Raw genomic sequence first — 26,680 nt, forward strand, 5'->3', positions numbered from 1 at the left:
TGATGTATTTACAAAATGGGAATTTATTTTATTTATTCAATTTATATCCCATCCTTCTTCTCAAAGCAACCCAAGGAATTGAACGTGAGGTCCTAAAAGAGATATTGTCGTCTTCCTTTTTTCTTTTGGAGGAGACCACTTTCCAATTCTTTTGTTCTATGTGAAACTCCAGCAAAGGAGTCCTACCTGCCCCCGCCCCCCCGCAGAAGATCATTTACACTCAATTACGCTAGGCAGATTCTTACAGTCCTGGTATTTCTTTTACAAGGACACAACAATGATCTTTCGGCGGGGCCGGGGTCAGCTTATTATACAGCCTCCCTTCTCCTTGAATGGGTTTTTGTCTTCTGGAACACCTTTTAAGAGAGGGTCTTCTCCAGCCATGGATTCTATATAATCCTTGAGTTCTTTTGCTGTCTTCGAGACCTGTGTGAGGAGGGAAACAAATCTGCATCATCATTGTGGTTCTGTGGACCAGCCCAAAACTTTTTGGTACCTGATCCCTCCTGGAACGATTCCTAGACGTGTGGGAAAACCTGGACAAATAACGGATTTAGGGGGACATGGGGGGAGAGGGAGGGCAAGTGCTACTGTGCAGCCAAAAGTCTTTGCACCAGTGGATCCACTTTGTTGACTACCACCCCTCAATGGGACCAATTTCTGAATAAAGCTGCCGTGTGAAAGTGGGCAAATTGGTGGGGGCCGGCTCTACCATTGGACAGAGTGAGGTGGTGAATGGTTAGTTATTTACTTTACCACTTTGCTTTTTTTTAACTGCTGGAGAGGGAAGAGGGGCACTTGTGGGATTTTCTGCCCAGGATACCAAAAATAATGTGACTATGGTTTGGTGCTCTGTACCTTGACTTTAGGAATGGGGTGAAGCCTCTTTCTGCTCCTCCCAATTTTGGCAGCAAAATGTCCTGGGCCAACACAATAAAGTAATAACTAACAGACTCATCCCACTGGAGAAAGTAGGAAATCTCAATTTCAAACACTTTCAGGGATTTTTGTATAGCCAAGTACTAAACTCTGGTGTGTGTGTGTGTACAAATATTCAGCAAATCCCCCTGGCTGGAAGCAAAATCCTCACTGATGTTGTCTTCATGGGTGGTATTCAATGCAAGGCCTACTCAGAGGAGACCCATTCAAGTTAATGGACACAACCAACTTAGGTTTGTTAGTTTCAATAGGCCTATTCTGAACATGAGTTAATTAATTGAATACCACCCCATGTGTCTTGTTACTTGAATGTTTGAAATACTCAAGTAGCTGTCTGGTTGAAACAACCCATAGTCTTTGCACTATTACATAATACAGGGCTCCGTTCAACAGGAACTTCTCCTGCACAAGACACATTCAGTGTCTGGGAGCTGTGCAATACTGTTGTATCCTCTCATAAAGTAAAGGTAAAGGGACCCCTGACCATTAGGTCCAGTCGTGGCCGACTCTGGGGTTGCGGCGCTCATCTCGCTTTATTGGCCGAGGGAGCCGGCGTACAGCTTCCAGGTCATGTGGCCAGCATGACTAAGCCGCTTCTGGCGAACCAGAGCAGCGCACGGAAACGCAGTTTACCTTCCCGCCGGAGTGGTACCTATTTATCTACTTGCACACTGACGTGCTTTCGAACTGCTAGGTGGGCAGGAGCAGGGACCGAGCAACGGGAGCTCACCCCGTCATGGGGATTCGAACCGCCGACCTTCTGATCAGCAAGTCCTAGGCTCTGTGGTTTAACCCACAGCGCCACCTGGTATCCTCGCATAGCTCCCATTTATTTCAGTGGGCCTTGTGCAGGAGAACTTCTCAGTGGCTTATGCTTGCTTCATTTGATCACAGCCAGAACTGAACAACCTCCTCCTTCCACTTGACAATTTGTGCTGTGTAACTTAAAAGAACTTGCACATGTTAGGGCTGTATATACACCATACCTTTAAAACACACGACATCCTCCAAAGAACCCTGGGAATGGTAGTTCCACCCCCTCCCAAGGAGTTACAATTCCCAGCCCCTTTAAACTGCATTTCCCACAATTCTTTGTATTTAAATACATGTTGTCTGTGCAGCCTGGCACCAATTGGCCAGCCAGCATAAATATTTTGTCTTGGAGCATTTGGGAATCATTACCTTTTGTCTTTCAAGCTTCACTTCCTTTTTCAGCTGGTCTATTTCCATCTTTAGGAGCTCTTTCTCAGTCATATCCTGGGCCATCTTGCCCTGAAATCCAAAGACAAATCCATATTAGCCAATCTCATGCAGCCCCTCTGGTGGAGACAATAAGGACTCATTTTCAGATAGTGACAACAGCAAAAGCTCCATTCTGGGGCAACTGACAACTTGTGGTGGGGGGTGATTTTTGCTGTGTCCTTAGCAGCCGGGAGGGTTAAACTCATAGCTGTCAACTTACAGATTTGAAAATAAGGGACCAGCAGCCAAAATAAGGGGCCTGTAGCCTCACCTGTTCCAGGTACTCCAGTCTTCCTGTCCTCCTGCAGGCTGGTCAAACTCATTCTGGTAGCTTCGAGAACACTGTCCAACCAACTTTGTAACCAGAAGTTCAACTGAATAGAATCTGAATCACATGCACCACAAGGCCTATGCAGCCTCAACCTAAGATGGCTCCCCGGCCTGGCTTTGCACTGCAAAGTTTGCAGCAGCACGTGCAACAAAATGGCGTCCAGCATTCAAAAACCTCCTCAGCTTGCATTAACTAGCCACACACAAGGCATGCAAGCTCCACCCTCCAGTCGTTCTTAGACTTCTTATTGGGTGAGCAACACAGCCAAGCAACACAGTTGGAGCCTCCCTCCTCCCTGGCCGGCAGGGAGGGAGGGAGAGGAGCTGCTTCCTTTGAAATTTAAGGGACATCATTTAAGGGACATCCATCAATAAGGGACAGCAGCAGGACATCGCGCTGGAATAAGGGACTGTCCCTTCAAATACGGGACACTTCACAGCTATGGTTAAACTCCTCCTCCTGCACAGCGGCCCCAGCTCAGTTTCCCTCCCCCTGTGGTATCTATTTAAAACTTTAAAAACTGTGCCCATCAACAGATTGTAGGATTGACCACTTTGCTTGGTGTGTCTGCTTATGCCATAGATATTGCTTGCTCCCTACATGAAGTCGTGGCAGTGAAGATTCGCAAAGAACCTTAATCAATTAGTTAAGCAGCTTATTCAACCAGCCACCATATGCCCTTCACTTTGTTTGTTGCAAAAGTTGGGTGACTTAGACAAGGGGCTAAGAAGGTATGCATCTGTGAAGGAGAAAGAAATAGGGAGAAATTATGGACAACCCCACTGAAATGCTCCACGCGTCGTCTTGGCTGTGTCAAGATGCTCAGAACATCCCTTTGTTGGGATGTTCTCAAGAGGAGAATCTTCTGTTTTGAAGAATCTGCTTGGTCCAAGTCTGGGACGAAAAGTGAACTCCACAAAAGAGATAGCAAAAAAACCATGAAGATGCCTGTCAATACTTAGCGCCTCTGCGACAGTAGACTGATGATGGAAGTTGGCAGTTCAACACAAACAGCAGGGCTGCTAGTTCCCCATCTCTGAAATGTGTGACTCTCCCTCTGTAGTCTGGATGGTACAGGCCAGGAACAGTTCGGCTGATCCATTGCTTGTACAGGTAGAGCTGAGTGAGCAGTTGAGTTCTGTGATCTCCCTAGTCGCTGTAACTGCTACACTGCATTGGCAAAATCCCATTTTTAATAGGATCATAGAATTGTAGAGTTGGAAGGTCATCTGAGGGTCATCTAGTCCAATCCCCTGTCATTCGGGAAGCTTGGCTAAATTATATATACATACATCACAGATGGTTATCCAGCCTTAGCTTAAAAACCTCCAAGGGATTGTTTTATTGTATTTGAATTAGAGTGTATTTTTAATTATTGTATATTATATTACTGTTGTGCGATTGTTTTTTTTAAATATTTTGTAGACAGCTCAGAAGCTTGTTTTGGCATTAAGCAGTATAATGACGACGAAAATAATTTATATTGGTGAAAATTCCCCACGCTGTTGTTAACATAGTAAGGGAGCAGTAAGTAGCAAAAACTATTGTAGATGCCTGTTTGAAATTCCAAATTAAGGTAGGCCAATAAAGGCTTCAGTATCAGGCAGAGGCAAGTATTCATCTTTAAGGCAGAATCACTGCAGCGTCCAACCAGCTCCAAGCTTCTGAGCACAAGAGGTCAATTCCTTTCTCAACTCTCCAGAAAAAATTCAACCAGAACCAAACAATCTTGCTGTGGCTTCCATTAGGACAGTCAGACCCAAGCAGGGTAAGGACCCCATATCTCTGCTAAGGGCTGTTTTAACAGTTTGAATCACCCTGTCCTGAATTAAAGAGGCACTGCAAAGTTGTTGTTGTTGTTGTTGTTGTTTTTGACGGTTTAAGGAGTTGGTAATGTTAGGGGTTGGGGTTAGGTAGTGAAATAATTGCCAGTCCTGTCAACTTTTGTCAACTTTCAGAGTTGAAATGAATGACCCGCTTCTTCTAAAGGAAGCAAAACAACATTTTGCTGACCTTGCTGCTATTTCCATGCAAAAGTTAAGAAGTTGCCCTTTGCTAGAGTTTTCTTTTTTCCACCCATAAGCCCCAAAGCGCTTTATTATCGCTAATGAAATAAGCCTCTCCAACCCACAGCGAGGAAGGCAAGCCTGATCTGTATTTTAGAGACCCGTAGCCTGGCAAGCGGATTGTTGTTGTGGCTTCCCCAAGGTCATGAAACAAAAACAGGTCAAAATTTTGGGACCTGTTTGCCCCCAAATTTCTCCCATCATACCAGCTGCAGAAAAACACCAGCCTTTGATGACAGTTCTGGTCTGCTCTGGCCCCTTCCCGGCTGCATATGTGAATAAGTGATGGCTAAAAAATAATACATAATGCTGGATTCAGATTTTGTGGAACAGCGAAAGTTGGAACTAGGCCGAAATCAGTGCCAAGAATATATTGTTATAGGATTTTTGTTGAGGGGTGTGTCAGTTTGGATGATATATTTACATAACCTCCAAACCTGTGGTTTTGTATTTGCAGGATGAGAACCTATTGTAGAGGTCTAAACAGTCTCTCTGTTCTGTTAATGGTTCTGGCCATTCAGGATCCTTTTTACTTGTCTAAAGATCAAATTGATCAAATAGAGATGTGTTGCCATGGAAACAACTAGCTAGTGGAGGAGTTAGGCCTTTCCCCACTCACCTGGCTGGACAATACTTCATGCTAGGTGTGGGAGAATAGATCACGGGGAATCTAGGATAGTCTCATATGGAGCTGTGAAGACGCAGAGACTTGCTTGCTCTCTGTGCTGCAACCCAAACTATGGTTTGGGGAGGGCTCCCTAGAAACGGAATGGTCAAGGCCAGGTTCAGAAGCACTCTCAAAACACATGTATAGATGTAAGAATATACTACTCCATCCAGAACAACTTGAATCTGAGTTCCCAGATTGGCTGTTCTACTGATCCAGGCACCTCTGTCTTGCCAGAATCTAGTCCACTGCCACCTCCATTCTGCACTCAGGAGCAGGTTTCTGGAGAAGGGTCTCCCGTACTAAGTGTTCTGCAGCAGAAGGAGGGGAGCTGCACAACAACTGGTTATGAGGTACAAATGCACAGGTTGATAGGAGAGCCCCATGTTTCTTATGTTTATGCACATGGTGCTTTGCTCATGGTGCACCCTCTGATGCACCTGTGATTCACTGATTTTGGACCACACTTTTGAATCTCGGGCCTCTTCTGCTCACCAGACTGGCACAAGTGTACTCGGTCAACACAATGAGGATAATTTAGGCGGAAGAGATAGAGGAGCTCCTAGCTCATGACACTATGCGGCGATACGCTTAAGATTGTCACCTGATCCACATGATACAGCCTTCTCCAATTTGGTGTCCTCCAGATGTTGTTGGATGTCATCTTAAGTCGTCCTAGATGTTGGGGGCATGTTTTGCTACTGCCAGACAGCACTGGCTCTCTGTTTTCTTTCTGGGCCCAATTCATGGTGCTGGTTATGAAGTTTAAAGCCCTGTACAGTTTGGAACCAGGATACGTGACGGTTCACCTGCTCCCATATGAACTTGCCCTAGTACTAGGATCATTGACAATTCCCTGCCCAACTGGGTCTACCTCACCCCATCCTTGGTTGTCTTCTGCTACACTGTGAAGATCATACTATTCTTTTTTAGGAAGGCCTTCATTTTTCTGTTCTCTTTGTTTGGTTTTACTCTTGCTGCTTTGTTTCATCTTAACTAATGACGATTTTACTGTTTCTATTGCACTTCACATTTAAAATATTTCTAACTGTGTTCATGTTTCTTTTTCTGTCAGTCCTCTCGAACTTCCAGACTCTTGAGTTTGGGTATTGCTCAGAAAATTTTGTTGCTGCTGTCGATATTATTTTGTGTATCTTTGGTTGTGTACTTTTTGATGTGTTTTATTTATTATTTAGGACTACTTTTGTTATGTTTGTAATTGTGTAAACCTTTTTATGTTGTAAGCCGCTTTGAGCATAGTTATGGAAAGAAGGCATACCAATAAAATGATGATGATATAAATGTTTTAAATGAATTTCAGCACTGTCCTTTTCCCGTTTACTCAGAGATCAGTCCCACAGCAATCAGTGGGGCCTGCTTCTAGTAAACGCGTGTTCCTGCCTGAATTATCAAATGAATCCTGAATTACTGCATATGCTGGTTGTAGATTTCATGACTGAATTAGGGATTCAGTAAATTTTACTGGACACGGGTGGTGCTGTGGGTTATACCACAGAGCCTAGGACTTGCCGATCAGAAGGTTGGCGGTTTGAATCCCCGTGATGGGGTGAGCTCCCATTGCTCGGTCCCAGCTCCTGCCAACCTAGCAGTTCAAAAGCATGTCAAAGTGCAAGTAGATAAATAGATATCGCTCCAGCAGGAAGGTAAATGGCGTTTCCGTGCGCTGCTCTGGTTCGCCAGAAGCGGCTTAGTCATGCTGGCCACATGACCCGGAAGCTGTACGCTGGCTCCCTCGGCCAATAAAGCAAGGTGAGCGCCGCAACCCCAGAGTCAGTCACAACTGGACCTAATGATCAGGGGTCCCTTTACCTTTAAATTTTATTGCCCTTTCAGTAGCATTAGATGGTTTTGCCAAAAAACCCATCAGATTTCATACAAAGGTGTGTTCAGCGAGGATGTGAAGGAAGATTGTTGAAATGAGTTTGTCTCCTCTTTAAGGCAAACCATTGTATTGGTGAATGAACCAAATGCTTGAGATACAATCTCAGAGGAAAGAACAAGGCGATTTTTCAAAGTGGTTTAACAACCGATCCCTCTTCCCTTAGGACTCAGGAAACTGTACCTCTGTGAGAGGAATAGGGGACTCCTAGCAACTCTCACCATCCTTAACAAACTACAGTTCCCAGGATTCTATGGGGGAAAGCTCTTTAAAGTGGCATGATACTGCTTTAATTGTGCAATGCAGATGGGATCTTAGTTAAGTTGCTAAAATTTACATTAGAGCATTTACATTAGAACACAAGCTGAGAACACTGACTTTCAAGCTGTGTTACAGCAAACTCTTGAGTTTCTCAGAAGTTTAAAAGGGCTCCCCACCGGTCTTTGAACTTGCCCTTCTAACCACTGTCTCATATGGCTTTCTGATTTGAAGATCAGTAATGGCTGACAAATTCTACTTCCTCAGCATTTGAATTATACTCTATTTAAAAAAATATATATATTTATGATTTTCAGTTATATACATTTCAATAGTTTTAGAATCATTCTAACATTTCAGAACTCGACTTCCTTCCTCCTCTTTCTGTGCTTCCTTACATTTTTATTTATTTTTTTAGATTTCCTGCATATTTTAAATTAACTTATTCTTTTATTCATCTCATTTAAATATATGCTCTTATGAAACTGCAGGTTATTACAATAATCCTGCCAATGTCCTTATCTGTTTACAGTTTGTTTGTAAATATTCAATAAACCATTTCCATTCTTTTATTAAAAGTTTGTTATCTTGATTTCTTATTTTTCTGGTAAGATTCGCCAGTTCTGCATATTCCACACGTTTTTGTATCTGTTCGTTTGGATACAGTCGGGGCCTTCTTCTTCTTTCCATTTTTAGGCAAATAACATTTTTGCCGCTGTAGTCACAAACATGTATAAATTTCTATACTGCTTAGATAGTTCTACCCCTATAATTCCCCAAAGGAAAGCTTCTGGGTTGCTTTTTTAAAAACAAATGTTATTTTAAACATCTTTTTCAATTCATTATATATCATTTCCCAGTAAGCTGTAATCTTACTACAAGACCAGCACATATGATAAAAAATAATTTTTCTCTTGGCATTTCCAACACATTTGATTTTGATTTATACATTTTTGCCAATTTACTCGGTATTAGATACCATCTATATAACATTCTCATGGAGTTTAATTTTAAACCATATCATCCCTTAAATTTTATATCCAGTCGTTCCCATGCTTCCATAGCTATATTATAACCAATATCTATTGTCCAATGTATTATTGAAGATTTTACTTGCTCCTCCTTTGTCTCCCATTCCAATAATATCTTATACATTTTAGACAGCGCTTTACATTCCAACAGATCTCTCTCCAATTGTGATATTTGTTCCCCAAATCCTCGTATCCTATCTTTCTTAAATACTTCATTCAAGTGATGATATTGTATCCCTGTTGTTAGCTTTCCTGATAAATCCTTAAATTATTTTAATTTATACTCTCCTCCCTCTTGTTTTAATGAAGTTCTATAAGGTGTTCAACCTTCTATTACGTTCTTTTTCTTTACTGCTATTCCTTTCAACGGTGAGAGCGAAAGTGATGTTTTTGTCTCCAATAATTTTTTGCATTTATCCCATACTCTATACAATTTTTTCCTAATTATATGCTTTGTAAATCCTCTATGTACTTTCACCTTTTCATACTACAAATAAATGTGCCAAACAAAAATATTATCATGACCTTCTAGATCTAAGATATGTGGATTCTCCAATGTCATCCATTCCTTCAACCAACAAAGACAAGATGCTTCATAATATAATCTCATATCCGGCAGGGAGAAACCTCCTCTCTCTTTTGCATCTATCAGTATTTTATATTTTATTCTTGGGTTTTTTTACCTTGCCAGATATATTTAGAAATATATTTTTGTCATACATTGAAACAATCTATCTTGCTGATCACCGGAATTGTTTGAAACAAAAATAACAGTTTTGGTAATACATTCATTTTCATAGTTGACACAATATTACCGTATTTTTCACCCTATAGGACGCACTTTTTCCCCTCCAAAAATGAAGGGGAAATGTGTGTGTGTCCTATGGGGTGCATGCAGGCTTCACGTAGCTCTCCGCAAGCCGTGGGGGCCCGCGCAGGGCTCCCACGGCTTGCGGAGAGTTGCCTGCATGCTGAAGCCTGGGCACGCTGAGCTCAGCGCGCCCAGACTTCGTGCAGCTCTCCGCAAAGCACGGGAGCCCAGTGCCGGGCTCCCACGGCTTGTGGAGAGTTGCCTGTTCTGGGGGCTGGGGGCGGGGGAAGCTCGGGCTTCCCCCGCCCCAGCCCCGCGCCTGGGGAAAAAATAATTCCCCCCCTTTATTTCCCCCCCAAAAAACTAGGTGTGCCTTATGGGACGGTGTGTCCTATAGGGCAAAAAATACGGTATATTTTAAGACAACCAACAGGGATGAATGGGTGGAGGAACGTCCATCCATTGGTTAAAAGGTGCAGAAAGGAATATTTTTAGTTGTCTTCTTCTGTAGACATTGTAAGAACCAATTCCAACTCTCCCGCCCCATAGGCTTTCCCCTTTCCCTACAATTTGTCATGGGCACCATGCCTCCTTTCCTCTACTCTTGTACTGTTTTGCCATTGGGCCAAAATACTTAATCCAATCTGCACAGCTCTGTTCAGATAAATCAGCACTGCTTGTGCCAATGCCAATACAGTTCCCATCTAATGCATTAGATGGAACTGATTTGGAAAGATCATATTAATTGTACTTGACATGTCGGCCCAATGTGTGTCTTTCCAAAGCTGTTCAAAACCAGTTTGCAGAACATGATTTCCTAAGTTGTATGGCGTTTTTTGACCGTAAGTGAAACAGCGCCCCACCCTAAAAGCATTTCGAGGTCAAAACAATTCCTCATTTTCTCTTTCCCCTTCGCTCAACCAGAGTTTTGTCGTGAACCCAGCCACTGAAAGCATCAGGGCAGAACTACAGAGCTATAATACAAGGCCTCAGTCAGCAGAATGTGCAGGAAGGACCAAAATTTTGCTGTAAATGAAGCAAGACACTTGCTATCTAAAGAGAGGCCCCAGCAAGACCGCCAAGTCCAGAGTCTAAAATTGCACAGCCAGACCCTCCAAGTGTCCCTATTTTCCAGGGACAGTTGCGGATTTACAGACACTCTCCCGGTTTCTGATTTGAGCCCAGAATGTCCTGTTTTCCCAATTTTCATCGGAGAAATATTGGAGGGTAGGTGTTATGCAACCCGCCCTGAGCCAGGGAGATAAGTGACAAGACAACCTTTAGAAGACATCTAAAGATAGCCCTGTATAGGGAAGTCTTTAGAATGTTTTATGATGTTTTTATATATATTGGAAGCACCCAGAGTGGCTGGGGCAACCCAGTCAGATGGGTGAGTTATAAAAAATAAAATTGTTGTTGTTGCTGAATAGGACACCCCTATTTTCATTGGAGAAATGTTGGGGGGTATGCAGCTGCACCTATTGACAGGAGAACTTCTTATGCTACCTAGTGCAGAGCGTTTTTAGCCTGACCCTGGGAGTGACATCCACACAAGAAATTTAAAGCACTTGTTTACTGCATTAGAAGTCATGGCTTCGCCCAGAGAATCCTGGAAGCTGTAGTTGGCTGAGGACATTGGGAATCGTCACCCTGTGAGCAGGGTCTCCTAAGAACTTTCAGCACCCTTAATAAGTGACAGTTCCCAGAATCCTTTGCAGGAAGGCATGACTGCTGAAGTACTGCTTTAAATGTATGGTGTAGATTTGCCCAAAAAAGAAGTGCCTGAAGGAAAGCGTTCCTATATATAGGAGCCCTATATTCTAAACAAAATGCTTGTTTAACCTGGAAGTAGGCTGTATGAATTGTGTATTGTTTTGTAATGATTTGTTGGGTCTCTGGACTGTAATAAAGATTGATGATGACACACACACACACACACACACACACACACACACACAGAGAGATATATATATATATATGTGTGTGTGTGTGTTTGTGTGTGTGTGTGTGTTGTTGTTGTTGTTGTTTAGTCATTTAGTCGTGTTCGACTCTTCATCAGGACCTTGTTAGGTACTTAAAGGTCTCAGGGCACAATCCCAACACAGGAATGTGCATAAACATATAAAATGCCTCTGAGAATATTAAGATGGTAGGACGGCTGGAATCACACCAGCCCTGCATTTTGCAGCATGGTGGGGGATGAGGGCAAGGGCTGAACTTCCAATTCCAGGCATGTTTTATACTTCTATGAATTTACAGGGGCTTGTGGAAACATTTCTGTCAAATCGGCTCTCTGCCTCACTCAGCCAACCCTAATCCCAAAGCATAGCTATGGCTAGAGAAGTGAAGGCCTGGAAAAACTTCAGAAATTTAGGGAGGAGAAGCGCAGGTCCCTGGCCAATTTTTTTTGGTAACAAATAAGATGTGGGGGGAACAGGAAAAAACCTCCAATTTCCCCACCACCACCCCACAAGGCCTTCATATGCCTAGCTATGGCAAGGATGTGGAACACGAGATTTCATAGGCTTGCCTGTCACCACATTAATGTCTTTTCTACATGACAAAGATTTGTGCGGTTTTTTGCTTAGTTTTAAAATAACTTTTTAAAAGCTACTCTTTCTAGGTATCACCTACCATTATTTTTTAGTCTTGCCCCTGCCATTTTAGCGGCTGCTTGTTTTCTAACTTTTCAAACAGTTTACAAAGCTTCTCTGACATATGACTTGAGTGGTTGAATTTGCCGTCGTTTATTACTGGTATTTTGTGTTGCCTTGGTTTCTGGTGTGCCTTGGTATCACTGTTAAATATTTTACAGGGGTTTTTTCTTTTTCTTTTTAAGAAATCAAGCTGTTATTTATTATCTATATTACAGGGCAATAAGTACATAAATAAATAAAATGCAAATAAGTCGGTTTCAACCCCATCTACAGCACTGATGTACATTACTGAATGCAATGCATATTGTTGTATGTTCTGTGCCATGTTGGGAAGGCTTTTTACTTTACAAAAAAAAAGTCAGATGGGCAGCATATAAGTAATAAAATCATCATCATCATCATCATCATCATCATCGGGGCATTGTGGCTTTTAATAGGCACTCCTCCCATCAATGTGTGTATGCATGTGTGTCTGTGGGCATGCATACCAGTGGCGCTAATCTTTCTGTCACACCACTTCCATTTCTCTTTAAAACCACCAAACCATTGTCTTTCTCCACATCCAAAATCAGACTGTAGGAACCTGTATCTGCATGCAGGTTGCAGCAGGTGGAGTTGACGTATAAAACTGCTACCCCAAATACCCTTAATGCAAACTCCTTCAAACTCCTCCCTCCGCCCCAGTAAAATGTGCATAGGTAAGGTCAGTGCTTTTTTCTTTTTAAAAAAATGTTTAGGGGTAGGTACTCTCGTTTTGACTCAAGATAATCACTATTTTATAGTTCAAATCAGGAAAAATAAATACAGTAAATGGACAAAGATTCACAAAATGTTTAGGGGTATGTGTCCCCCGCCTGCGTTCCCCCAGGAAAAAAAGCACTGGGTAAGGTGACCTACAGCAGTTTTGTTTTCCCATCACAAAACAATCCTGGTCTGTTCTAGGAGAGAACACCTACCTCTTTTGATGTGTTTTCCCCTCCAAAGCTCCACTGTGTTTTAGAGATACATTTGCCTGCGCTGGTGAGATGATGTCCTCTGCTGTGTCCACTGGTCGGCTTGAAGACGTCTTCGGTATTAGGTGGTGACTTGCTTTGGAACTGATTGTCTCCTGTCCTTAATCTGATAATAGACTCAGCAAGTTAAAACTGGTCAGGTGTTTTGACTTAACCTCAAACTCAGGGTAAGGGGGAAGGGGGGGAAAGGAGAAATCAGATGGCACATTTGGCGGGGGGGAAGCAGATCAATAGATCTATCTGCAGACAAACATTAAAATATTGCAAAATCAGACCTTGGGAATCCCTAACTCTGAATCCCCAAGGTCTCTATAGCCATTCATGGACCACTATGTTTTGCCCGCCACCCATTTACTGTAGAGCAGAGTTTCCCAAACCTGGATTCCAGCTGTTTTTTTGGACTACAATTCCCATCATCCCTGAACACTGGTCCTGCTAGCTAGGGATGATGGGAGCTGTAGTCAAAAAGCAGCTGGAGACCCAAGTTTGGGAAACCCTGCTCTAAAGAGTCAGAGGTGTGACAGCATTGTTGACTCAATCCCCAAACCTGTTTCCATTGCCAGGACTGACTCCACCTGGGAGAGACTAAGCCAGCCTTCACCAGCCTTGTGTCTTCCAGATGTTTTGAACACGAACACTCATCAGCCCCAGCCAGCACAACTGTGCTGGCAAGATGGGAGGAGAGTTGTCCAAAACATCTGAAGGGCCAAGCCTGCATTACATAATGATGTAGGACAGGTGGCCTTGGAGCAAAACGAGACTGCATGCCCATCAGCAGACATAGGCAAGCTTGGTCCTCCAGATGTTTTAGGACTATAGTTCCCATCATCCCTGACCACTGGGCCTGTTAGCTAGGGATGATGGGAGTTGTAGTCCCCAAAACATCTGGAGGGCTGAGTTTGCCCATACCTGCCCATCGCCAGTAAATAACTACGGCACATTGCCATGCAGCTGGGATCAGGAGGTAGTAGTAGTAATAATTAATAGTAATAATAATAATAATGATGATGATGATGATGATGATGTTTCCCAACCACTCTGGCCGGCTTCCAACAAAATATTAAATACACAATAAAACTTCAGACATTAAAAGTTTCCGTAAATCTAAACCACAGAGCCTCCTGGGTTTGCCGATCAGAAGGTCGACGGTTCGAATCCCCGCGCTGGGGTGAGCTCCCGTTGCTTGGTCACTGCTCCTGCCAACCTAGCAGTTCAAAAGCATGTCAAAGTGCAAGTATATAAATAGGTACTGCTCCGGTGGGAAGGTAAACAGCGTTTCTGTGTGCTGCTCTGGTTCGCCAGAAGCAGCTTAGTCATGCTGGCCACATGACCCGGAAGCTGTGTGCAGACAAATGCCAGCTCCCTCAGCCAGTAAAGTGAGATGAGCGCCACAACCTCATAGTCGTCCACAACTGTACCTAACGTTCAGGGGTCCCTTTACCTTTACCTAAATAGGGCTTCCTTCAGATGTCTTCTAAAAGTCAGATAGTTGTTTATTTCCTTGACATCTGGTGGGAGGGTGGGCGCCACTACCGAGAAGGCCCTCTGTCTGGTTCCCTGTAACCTCACTTCTTGCAGGGAGGGAACCACCAGAAGGCCCTCAGAGCTGGACCTCAGTGTCTGGGCTGAATGATGGGGGTGGAGACGCGCCTTCAGGTATACTGGGCCGAGGCCGTTTATGGCTTGAAAGGTCAGCACCAACACTTTGAATTATACTGGGAACCAATGTAGGTCTTTCAGGACCGGTGTTATGTGGTCTCGGCGGCCACTCCCAGTCACCAGTCTAGCTGCTACATTCTGTATTATTTGTTGTTTCTGGGTCACCTTCAAAGGTAGCCCCACGTAGAGCGAATTGCAGTAGTCCAAGCGGGAGATAACTAGAGCATGCACCACTCTGGCAAGACAGTCCGCGGGCAGGTAGGGTCTCAGCCTGCGTACCAGATGGACCTGGTAGACAGCTGTCATGGACACAGAGGACATGGACAGCTATGAGTCCAAAATGACTTCCAGGCTGCACACCTGGTCCTTCAAGGGCACAGTTATCCCATTCGGGACCAGGGAGTCCCCCACACCTGCCCGTCCCCTGTCCCCTCAAAACAGTACTTCTGTCTGTAGCGCCTTCAGGTGCAGAAGAATAGCTTTCAGGTAGGGATCAGCCCCAGACCTCTCTCTTTCTCTTTTGGGTGGGGAGAAATTAGTTTCAGAAGCTGGCTCATGAACACCCAAGGTCAAATTCAAGTTGTTTTTGTGGGCACAGCATCCCTGTATGAGTTATCCTCCAGAGTTACTTAGAGGCTTAAGGCAAGCAGAACTGGATAGATGTCAAGAGGGCAGTGTGCGCTCTCTCTCTCTCTCTCTCTCCCCTGGCCCAGCTGCAGAAATCTTCTGTTTCATTTGGTCTACTGATTAGGGATTTAACATCCGGAATATCTCAGCTCCCCTCCCTCTCGGAACATACCGTAAATTCCTACTTGAGCAATGATTTCTTCTTCAGTGGAAACTGTAAGTGTACAAATCTCTGGGCAATAGGTTCTGTCTGGACCTCAGGGTCCAGCTACCTGTTGCTTTCATTGTGTGGTCAGTAAACAGACAGGATTATTATCATTATTATTATTATTTACCAGGGGCCAGCTCTGCTTATTTTCATCCAGACCACCGCACATGGGAAAGGGAGGCACCAAGACAGCCAACCCACAACCTGGGGCTCTCCAAATGGTTTGGACTCCAACTCCCATCCGCCCCAGCCAGCATAGTCAATGATCAGGAATGATGGGACTTGGAATCCAGAAACATCTGAAGGGTACCATGCCAGGGAAGGCTGCACTAGGGGTTGCTTAGAAGTTCCCAGTGAAAATGAAACAAGAACCTAGCAGATCTACCCTGGGTGGACGTTTCATAATTTTGGCACCACTACAAAAAAGGCCCTGGTGGTTGCTGAAAGAGAAGTGGACCTCAGATGTGGATCTGATTCATTGTAGTACCGAATCAAATGTGTGAATACAGAGGTCTTCTCAACCCAGAGTCCTAATCCTCAACCCAGGACTAATCATTTACCCCACTCCCTCTTTCCTTCACCCAAGCCCTCTGACTCCCTTTACTAGCACTGGGCTTGATATATGTTCATAAGGATTACAGTGGTACCTCGGGCTAAGTACTTAATTCGTTCCGGAGGTCCGTTCTTAACCTGAAACTGTTCTTAACCTGAAGCACCACTTTAGCTAATGAAACTGTTCTTAACCTGAAGCACCACTTTAGCTGCTGCCGGAGCCCGATTTCTGTTCTTAACCTGAAGCAAAGTTCTTAACCTGAAGCACTATTTATGGGTTAGTGGAGTCTGTAACCTGAAGCGTATGTAACCTGAAGCATATGTAACCCGAGGTTCCACTGTAGAAACATGCTCTTAAGTGACTTGGGAAGAGGCAATATCTCAGGTGCCATGAAAACTGTTATGTACTGAAGTTCTCACCCTGGGCCAGCAGGGGGATACTGTAGACAGTTTTCACTCAGGTCCACATATGCAAATAAGGGATTGAAAGTGACGTTCAGTGATTGGATAGTTACAGAAAGTGGTTACAGTTGCATTGTACTGGAGCTCTATATAAGCAGCCTGGCTGAACCCTTCAGTTCAGTTCTGTTCTGGCCTGTGAATAAACAAGAGCTGTCTGAAGAATCGCTGTGTCCTCTGATATGTTCACCCACAACTTAACAAAAACAGAAGCTCAGTCCCTGCCAAAGCTAATCTAGAGATTATTATTATTATTAGTGCTATTTTTCTAGAAAAAGAGATGCCTGAACCCATCATGAACACCTCCTTTGTTCTCTTAGAATGGTAATGGCACCCACCTGAGAGGTGCCAAAACAGTTCCAGCGAGTTCTAGCTGGAAAAAAGCCTTACTACTACTACTACTACAGTAGTACCTTGGTTCTCAAATGCCTTGGTACTCAAATGCCTTGGTTCTCAAACGCCGAAAACCCAGAAGTAAGTATTCCGGTTTTCAAACAGCTTTCAGAAGATGAACACCTGATGCAGCTGTCGGCGATTGTTTCTGGGGCACCTGCACCAATCAAAAGTTGCTCCTTGGTTTTCGAACATTTCTGAAGTCAAACGGACTTCCGGAACGGATTAACGGATTAACTTGGGCTATTTATTTTGTGTTTTTGAGGCTTTTCCGGTTAATTTGTTTTTGTGACTGTTTGGAACCCAGTTCAGCTACTGATTGATTGTGTGACTGTGGAAATGGATAAAAGCCCCCCATTCAAACAATGACTATCATCAGTGCAGGTAAGAATTTTTTACATTTTTTTTTAATCATCTACAATACTGTCTTATTTATTTTATAGTATTGCTTTCATTTTACAGATCAATGGTCTCGTTAGATAGTAAAATTCATGTTAAATTGCTGTTTTAGGGGTTGTTTTTGAAAGCGTGGAACCGATTAATCGGTTTTGCATTACTTTCTATGGGAAAGCGCGCCTTGGTTTTGGAACGCTTTGGTTTTGGAATGGACTTCCGGAGTAGATTAAGTTTGAGAACCAAGGTACCACTGTTGTTGTTGTTTTTGTTGTCGTTATTATTATTGTTATTATTATTATTAAATTCCACCCTCAGTAGATTCCAGGACATTTCACCACAGCTTGATTAGTAATAAAAGCCAACCCTCTGCTCCCAAGATCTCTGCAATCAGCCAAGCAAAATGGTTCTAAAAATAATGGTTTCCTCTCGTCACAGGTCCTCCGCCTCTGCTAATTTCCTCTGTTAATTCTCATGACCCTTGTTCTGGGCATGTGAGCGGTTTTTCAAGACTCCCGTGTGGAATGGAGGTGTCTGCGCTTACAGAGGCGGAGGCCAGAAAGGGTTTCGTACAGGAATCCACACACACGCTTTCTGGGCGAGGACAGCAATAAATTTCAGGGTGTCAGCAAGACGACATCTGGGCCAGAAGGCTGAGGGGGGGGGATCAGCTCTGCCCACAGGAGGCAACTCAAGTACAAAAAGAGTCCACCAGCCCAGCTGCGAGGTTCAAAACCTGTCTGCAGCTGAGACCGTGTGCTCAGAGAAGGAAGTGGGGAGCCGCGATATGTCTGAGTTGCAGCAGCTGATGCAGAACGCCATCCCCAGCGCCAGGGGAACCCTGAAGGACAACTACAGCAACCTTCTCAAAGTGGCAGATTACTGCGAGAGCAACTATGAGGAGGTGAGTGGCAAGAGGGCATTGCATCAGGGGCTGGCCCTGCCAGGCGGGCAGACTTGGCACTGGATCCCGGTGGAGTATAGGGTCAGGTTCAAGGTGCTGGTTTTGACCTTTAAAGCCCTTTGTGGCTTAGGGACCTCATATCTACGGGTTCACCTCTCCTGGTATGCCCCGCAGAGGACCTTAAGGTCCATGAATAATCTTAGTTTAGAGGTCCCGGGCCCTAGGGAAGTCAGACTATCCTCCACCAGGGCCTTTTCAGTGATGGCTCCGACCTGGTGGAATGCTCCGTCCCATGAGACTAGGGCCCTTCAGGATTTAACCTCCTTCCGTCAGGCCTGTAAGACAGAGCTATTCCGCCTGGCCTTTCTTTGAATTCAGCCTGATCTTTTATTTCCCTTCCCTCCCCCTCCCCTTTCATGAAGATCACCCGCTCTGAGACCCCACAGCTAATTATCCCCTGGCCTCCTCGCCGGCCCAAGTAGGACCAATTCAGCCAGCTAGCCCTGGGGATTATCTAATGCTTATTTCCCCTAAATTGATTTTTGAATTTTATTGTTGTTCATGTTTTTATACTGTAATTTATGCTGCTTTTATAATTAAGTGTTTTAAATTTGTTGTTAGCCGCCCTGAGCCCGGTTTTTGAACCAGGAAGGGCGGGGTATAAATAAATAAATTATTATTATTATTATTATTATTATTATTGGCAAGCTGCCCACGGCAACAAAGTTTCAGGAGTTGCTTGGCATGCTGGCACTGCAGTGTTAAGAGCAACGCACAGCGTGGTCACTGGAGTTCCTGGCAATGTTGCAGAGGATGGATGTTGAGGAACATCCTTTAGGGGAGCTGGCTGCTGGAAGAATTGGGGTTCTCTCACACTGCCCTGCCCTCCCAGAAGTCTCTGTGAAGATCCTGCGAGGTTGTTGTTGTTGTTTAGTCGTTTAGTCATGTCCGACTCTTCGTGACCCCATGGACCAGAGCATGCCAGGCACTCCTGTCTTCCACTGCCTCCCGCAGTTTGCTCAAACTCATGTTCATAGCTTCGAGAACACTGTCCAACCATCTCGTCCTCTGTCCTCCCCTTCTCCTTGTGCCCTCCATCTTTCCCAACATCAGGGTCTTTCCCAGGGAGTCTTCCAGTGGAATTTGCTGCCAAGGAGTGTGGTGGAGTCTCCTTCTTTGGAGATCTTTAAACAGAGGTTTGACAACCATATGCCAGGAGTGCTCTGATGGTGTTTCCTGCTTGGCAGGGGGTTGGACTCGATGGCCCTTGTGGTCTCTTCCAACTCTATGATTCTATGATTCTATGATTCTCTTCTCATGAGGTGGCCAAAGTATTGGCACCTCTGCTTCAGGATCTGTCCTTCCAGTGAGCACTCAGGGCTGATTTCCTTCAGAATGGATAGGTTTGATCTTCTTGCAGTCCATGGGACTCTCAAGAGTCTCCTCCAGCACCATAATTCAAAAGCATCAATTCTTCGGCGATCAGCCTTCTTTATGGTCCAGCTCTCACTTCCATACATCACTACTGGGAAAACCATAGCTTTTACTATATGGACCTTTGTTGGCAAGGTGATGTCTCTACTTTTTAAGAGACATCTTAAATGCTGTCTACCTCCTGCGAGGTAGGCGCACCTTATCTCTGAGAGAGACTATTCAGCTCGGAGAACTCTTGAGTTTACGAAGAGATGCCACAATCCTGCTCTGCCTTTGGAGGCAATGAATGTTGACCTAGCCTCGCTGGAGTTAGCCAGAAGCAGTGCCGGATTTACATATAAGCTACACAAGCTATAGCTTAGGGCCCTACACTCTTGGCCCCCCAAAAAAAATTTAAAGGAAAAAACAAACCTGGATGTACATTTCCAAAATCTAAGATAAAAAACAAATAAAACCTACATACAGCAACAATTTTTTTGTGTTGTGTAGGCTCCTGTGATGTAAGTAATGGGCCCCACCTGCTAGCCTGCTCCCTAAAATATCACTGGTTTGCTCATTTCTATATACAGTGGTACCTTGGTTCTCAAACTTAATCCGTTCCAAAACCAAAGCGTTCCAAAACCAAGGTGCACTTTCCCATAGAAAGTAATGCAAAACTGATTAATCCATTCCAGACTTTTAAAAACAACCCCTAAAACATTGTATTTCATTATTAATATACGTCTTCTTAATTGCATTTCAGTTCAACAATTACTTTGATAAAATGCATATTTTGTTATGTGCAAATGGCTTTAGATACCTATTAGGTCCGTAAATTACCACATAGCATATGTTCAACACAAATAACAGCGACAATTTGTTGTTGACAAAGGACAGCTGGACATATAAAGGGCCCCATTACCTTCAGTTGCTTAGGGCCTCATCAAACCTAAATCCGGCTCTGACCAGAAGATTATTATATCCAGACAGCTTCTTAAACAGCAAGGCCTACTCACTTGGATTCGTTCCCCCATGACATTCAGACCACTGTCCGTACAGAAAACAGTCATGTGATGGCATTGAAAATAGGTCCATATTATTCTTATTACTGGGGTGGGGGTTCCTTGCAGCTCATTTTCACTTTCAGTTCACTTTCGATTTGCATATCGCCTTTCTATATTGCTAAACACAAGGGGTTGCCATGTGTCCTCTTTTTCCAGGACACATCCTCCTTTTCACGGGTGAAATTGGGGACAAATTGTATTTACCGTATTGGCCTGAATACAAAGCCTCACTCCCCCCTCCCCCAAATTTTACTGTGAAAAGTTAAAGTGTGGCTTAAATTCGGCTTTTGTGATTATCGCTGCTGAAACAGACATACGATAAAACGGAACGGGTGTGAGTGCCTGCGGAAGTTTAAGGGAGCACCTTATATTCAGGTATTGTCTCTCTCCCCCCCCCCCCCGATGAATTTTTAAAGTGCGGCTTATATACGGGTGCGGCTTATATTGTGCAGCTTATATACGGGTGCGGCTTATATTCGGGCCAATACGGTATTTGCTTTGAAAAGCGTCTTCTTTTTTGCTTTTCAGAATATGGCAACCTTGCACAAGGCAGTTTGCAAGCTGAAGAAACAACAAAACAGACAGCAAAGATGACATGCGTAGTAATCTGATCCGATACAAAAAAGTCACAATAACTTTAAAATAAACAACTTATATCAAATAAAGCAATAGTCAATAATCCTTTAGAATATAAATAGTAACAGTAAAATTAAATATCAGCAAATAATAATTTAAACAGTTTACACTTATCAATTGCAATAAAGAATTACTAAACCAGGGGTCAGCAAACTTTTTCAGCAGGGGGCTGGTCCACTGTCCCTCAGACCTTGTGGAGGGCTGGACTATATTTTTTGGGGGGGAGGAGGAAATGACGAATTCCTGTACCCCACAAATAACCCAGAATGCATTTTAAATAAAAGGACACATTCTACTCATGCAAAAACATGCTGATTCCTGAGCAATCCGTGGGCCAGATTTAGGAGTTGATTGGGCCGGATCCGACCCCCAGGCCTTAGTTTGCCTACCCATGTAATAAACTATAATAATAATAATAAATAACAGCAAGTCGCAATGCATAAAAGGATCAAATTGAGAAGCAAGGACACACAATTTATAACCATCCCTGAATTCCTCTTCTTTCTTCCCAGCTTCAATTCCTGGCATCTGGTAGGGTAGGGGTGGGAAAGAACCTTGGCTGAAACCCTGGAGAGCTGCTGTCAGTTCAGTATATGAAGTCCATATTATAGTAATAGGATCATAGACTTAGAAGGGACCCTGAGGATCATCTAGTCCAACCCCCTGCAATACAGGAATATGCCACTGTCCCATACGGGCATCGAACCTGCAACCTTGGCGTCATCAGCACCACGCTCTAACCAACTGAGCTATGAGCTCGATGGACCAGGAGACTCTGTCTTGGCAGCTTCCTGTGTTCATAGATATACAACAGCACTTCCAGGCTGCTGGGAACTGCAGTTTACTCCTCCCAGAGCTACAGTTCCCAGCGCCCTTAACAAACGACCGTTCTCAGGATTCTTTGGAAGACCTTTAAACACACTTTATGCACATGGGGAGTGTGGCTGTGACCGTGCAGGATGCGATACTGGGTGTAGCAGGTAGAGCTATCGTAGCCACTTATACCACGATACAGTTGAATGTTGAATGAACGAAACTTTATTTGCATCAGCCAACGGCCATAGCAACAAAAGAACATTGCAGTATACACAGAACAAAAAATATTTTTAAAAACAGATTCAGTTGTCCTGATTTATGGCAGAGTTCTCACTTCTTCCCCCTCCGTTTTCATAAACCTCTTAGGCAAAGGACAAGCGGAAAGCCCTCGAGGAAACCATGGCTTTTGCAACCCAGTCATTAGCCAGCGTGGCTTACCAAATCAGCAACCTGGCGAGCGACATCCTCAAAACGATGGACTTGCAGCTGGCTGAAGTCCGGCAGGTGGAAGCCAAAGTCTGCTCCATTGCGCAGGTGAGAAGACAACATGAAGAGGTGTAGCGGGAGGGCTTTATTTGCCCCATAAACTGTTTTTCTAGTTGGTAGCCCTCTGTGATTGTAATCGGGACCCTGGCTGCTTTGTTTTGCCTTTGTTTTTGCTTAAACTGCTTCCTGGGGGATGAGATGCATTTTTTTGTTTAAATCAGTTTTATTTGGGGGACCATACACACGCTGCTCCACTAAATTCTTTCCACCATAGAATTGAAGAACTGGAAGGGACCACGAGGGTCATCCAGTCCAAACCTCTGCAATGTGGGTATTATGTAGTGAAGTTTCACCCTGGGCCAGCAGGGGGATACTGTATATAGTTTTCACTCAGGTCTGTAGATAGTTTTCCCTCAGGTCCACGTCAGTTATTTTAGGCGGGAACTCTGGGCTGTTGTTACAATGTTGACAGCCGGCTGCCTATAAAAGCAGGCCGGCTGAGCTGTTTGCAGTCAGTTCCATTCCAGCTTACGAAATAAAGAGCTATTTGGAGAAATCGCTGGTCGTCAGCTATGTCAACCCACAACTTAACAGTGGGAATCTTTTGTAACCTGTCTTCACAGGGGAGTTGCTCCGGCCCCTTGACCATGCAGAGTTGCTCTGTGCTTCCCAGCCTTTTGGGTGTGTTCCTTTGCAGTGTCACTGTTTAAAAGCTCCAAAGCAGACTGACCTGCCTTGTCCCCTGAGCCCTGACTACAAACCAGCCGAAAGAGATTCCCCCTCCCTGTGCCTTCCCTTCATACTGGAATATAGGGAGGCATACACAATGTTCCTGGACATCGGATTCCTCTTCCTGTTACTTGACGGCTTTCCTGTTTCCCAGGGAATAAAAACATAATGGATCAGGAAACATCCGTGGAATGGATTAATCACCTCTGTCATGTCACCAGTTTGGTATCTCCAAACACTTTTATGAAATCCACTTTTAGCTCAGTGCAAGAGGTGTGGAGGGGAATGGTAAGGAATAACTGTTTGCCTTCTGCTTAATAATCAGCACTTCCTGCTGCTGGATCCTAGAACACACTTAGCCAAAATCGTGCATTTACCACCTCTGCACCTGCAGATCTCTCTCGTCCAGAGGGGGAGCTTCTTCTGAGCATATGCACCATTATGTGCTGATGAACAAGAGGTACATAGGCTCCCCAAGTACCGTGTAACAATGCAAGGAAAGGGAGGGCGGGCTTTTTGAGAGGCAGAGTGTGCTGGCATAGCACAGAGAATAAGAGAGTGAGCTGTGAGCTGGTTAACCCTGGTTCAAATCTCATCGTTGACAGAGGAACATAAGGAGATGACTTAGACCAGTGGTGGACCTACGTTTTTGGGTTCTTGAAGCTTGAACCATTATGGGGTGGCGGGGTCCTTTGCTATCAGCAACTAGGTCTGGGTGACCATGGTTATCTTCTTCAGTGGAATTGTTCCCTGTGGATCCTGTCACCTGAGGCACTTGCCTCACCTTGCCTCATGAGTGGGCCGGCCCTGATAGCAGATATAATGAGGGAAGGGCTGTAGCTCAGTGGTAGATCATCTGCTTGGTATGAGGAAGGTCTTGGGTTCAATTCCTGGCAGGGTTGGGAGAAAACCGTGTCTGAGACTGATGGGCCAATGGTCTGGTTCAATGGCAGTTTCCAATGTTTACAATTAAAGAACCAGGTCTCTTGGAACTGTGTGAAGTTAGGAGACTGTTTTTAGCACCCAAACTCAACTGGGCTCACAAGCCTTTCACACAAAAGTCTACCGCTGGTTAGCTTTCTTCATTTCTTATTTCTTCATTAAGGTGGGGAAAGTAACCTTCTTGTTGAATAACTGGGAGTCAGAAACCCTTGCTGATCTACCGAAGATAATCCAGAGATCTACCAGTAGATTCTAATCTGCATTCTGCTCCTCACCTGTCTTAAAGGCCTCTGGGTGCTTTCAGGCTGTTGCTGTTCTCAGGTGGGACTCAATCACATCCCAACAAATTGCATGTTGTGCAATTGACCGCAACAAACCTGCTTCCCCCAAATATCTGACTTCCGGCAATAAGGAAAGGTAAAGGTAAAGGGACCCCTGACATTAGGTCCAGTCGTGGCTGACTCTGGGGTTGCGGCGCTCATCTCGCTTTACTGGCCGAGGGAGCTGGCGTACAGCTTCCGGGTCATGTGGCCAGCATGACTAAGCTGCTTCTGGCAGAGACTAACCAGAGCAGTGCATGGAAATGCCGTTTACCTTCCCGCCGGAGTGGTACCTGTTTATCTACTTGCACTTTCATGTGCTTTCGAACTGCTAGGTTGGCAGGAGCAGGGACTGAGCAACAGGAGCTCACCCCATCATGGGGATTTGAACCGTCGACCTTCTGATCAGCAAACCTAGGCTCTGTGGTTTAACCCACAGCGCCATCTGCATCCTGGCAATAAGGATAGGGATGGTGAAATGCAGTGGAAAGTTTGGCACAAGCCTCACTTTGACTTCATGATCATCCAAACTTCCCGCAAACAAATCGGAATGAAGGCTCATCGCATAGCCAATGTCGTCAGATTTCCCTGCAAATAAGGACAAGTGCTCGATAAACAGGTCTTCTGCCAGAGCCCTGTCTGCTGTTCTCTTCTGCAACAGACTCATGACTAGCTCTCTGGATGTTGTTGTAAGAGGTTACTGAGTCTTTCCTCATCGCTTTATGCCAAGAAGAGATTAATGGGCAACAGCCACCCTTGCTTTAGATCGGATGTCCTGCTTCACTAGGGCAAAAGGTTAATCTGAACCAAGGCTCAGCCCCTGAACTAGTTTGAAGCCTCACCTTAAGTCCCCTGAAATGTCGCTGGAAATTAAGCATGGAGACACAGCCGTTCTGCAAAAGGGGCTTGTAGGAAGGAATGCAATGCTGTGCCCACTTATAACTGCTGTGTTGTTTCATTGCGGCTTCCCCTCACGCAGTATATTTTGATGCAAACACCTTGGGAATTGCCTGTTAAACAACATCTCCATCTGCTTGCCTTGCCTGGTGCATTTATTCACAGCAAGGCACGCTGTCCGTCTTCTCGTGGCCAAGTGCCATACGCTGTTTGGGGAAGAGCGGAGGCCAAGACAGCAAGAGAGTTTATGAGTTTATGTCCGGTTTGAAGTGGAAGCGCCCTTGTTTACAGCTCGCACCCGTGGTCGCAAGCTAACAACTCTAATCAAACTCAGTGGGAATGAACTTCCAACTGAACCTGACCAAGGACTGGGAGATGCAAACTGAATTTATTTGCCGCTCTTTATGAATGAATAAATGTGCCATTGAGGTGGGGGTACTATCTTACTACCAGCTGCCCTGGTGGTATGCTGCAGACATACACCCCATACATTTAAAGTGCACGACTAACCCCTAAGAATCTTGGGAACTGTAGTTTGGTGTAAACTACAGTTCCCAGGATTCTTTGGGGTGGGAAATAAGGTAAAGGCAAAGGGACCCCTGACAACTAGGTCCAGTCGTGAACGCTGGAGAGTTACCTATTTATCCACTTGCACTTTGTGTTTTCGAACTGCCAGGTTGGCAGGAGCAGGGACCGAGCAATGGGAGCTCACCCCGTCACGGGGATTCGAACCACTGACCTTCTGATCGGCAAGCCCTAGGCTCTGTGGTTTAACCCACAGCGCTGTGACTACCCCCTAAGAATCTTGGTAACTGTGTAAACTACAGGATTCCCAGGATTCTTTGGGGGGGAGAGTAGAATAATAGAACTGTAGAGTCATATAACCCGACCCCCTGCAATGCAGGAATCTCAGCAAAAGCCCCTGAACTAGTTTGAAGCCTCACCTTAAGTCCCCCCAGCTTATAAACCCCCATGGAAGGCTGATGTTTAGTCAGAATCTGTGAACCGCCCTGAGACCTTCGGGTAAATGGCGGTATTCAAACTAAATTAGCAAATAATAATAACTGAACAATAATTTCTTGCAAACTTGAATCCATTGGTTCGAATCCTACCCTCCGGAGCAGGAGAAAACAAGGTTGCTCCATTTTCCATGTGAGAGCCCTTGAGATATTTGAAGATGGCTGTCACATCCCCCTCTCAGTCTCCTCCCTCGCTTTAAGTATATGGTCATGTACACAGCTGTGCAGTCACGCAACCACAGTATTTA

At 44.6% G+C, this 26,680-nt stretch overlaps 2 protein-coding genes across 5 annotated transcripts in view; one reads left to right on the forward strand and one right to left on the reverse strand.

Moving 5' to 3' along the window:
• GNGT2 (G protein subunit gamma transducin 2) lies at positions 1 to 20,575 on the reverse strand. 2 transcript variants are annotated; one of them, XM_083709989.1, is made up of 4 exons: positions 20,540 to 20,575; positions 12,859 to 13,021; positions 2,122 to 2,211; positions 1 to 426 (listed from the first exon to the last, which is right to left on the reverse strand). In XM_083709989.1, exons 1-4 carry the CDS (start codon positions 20,560 to 20,562, stop codon positions 301 to 303), a joined length of 402 nt encoding a protein of 133 aa, XP_083566115.1. In that variant the 5' UTR covers positions 20,563 to 20,575; the 3' UTR covers positions 1 to 300. The 2 variants fall into 2 exon arrangements, with proteins under 2 accessions (XP_083566115.1, XP_083566116.1); XM_083709990.1 differs by lacking the exons at positions 12,859 to 13,021; positions 20,540 to 20,575 and adding an exon at positions 3,471 to 3,569.
• Positions 17,864 to 26,680, forward strand: part of ABI3 (ABI family member 3) — a 24,213-nt gene continuing 15,396 nt past the window's right edge. For 2 of the 3 annotated variants that reach the window (XR_014557483.1, XM_083709731.1), the window contains exons 1-2: positions 17,865 to 18,110; positions 22,406 to 22,573. Coding sequence is in view for 2 of the 3 variants with exons in the window: in XM_083709731.1 (XP_083565857.1) it covers positions 17,994 to 18,110; positions 22,406 to 22,573 (285 nt within the window). In the remaining variant the exon portion in view is untranslated. Of the gene's footprint in view, positions 18,111 to 22,405; positions 22,574 to 26,680 lie in introns of all 3 variants that reach the window. The other variant, XM_083709732.1, reaches the window with a different exon arrangement.

This window comes from Podarcis gaigeae (assembly GCF_964106915.1).
Source record: "Podarcis gaigeae genome assembly, chromosome: 13".
Lineage (NCBI taxonomy): Eukaryota > Metazoa > Chordata > Lepidosauria > Squamata > Lacertidae > Podarcis > Podarcis gaigeae.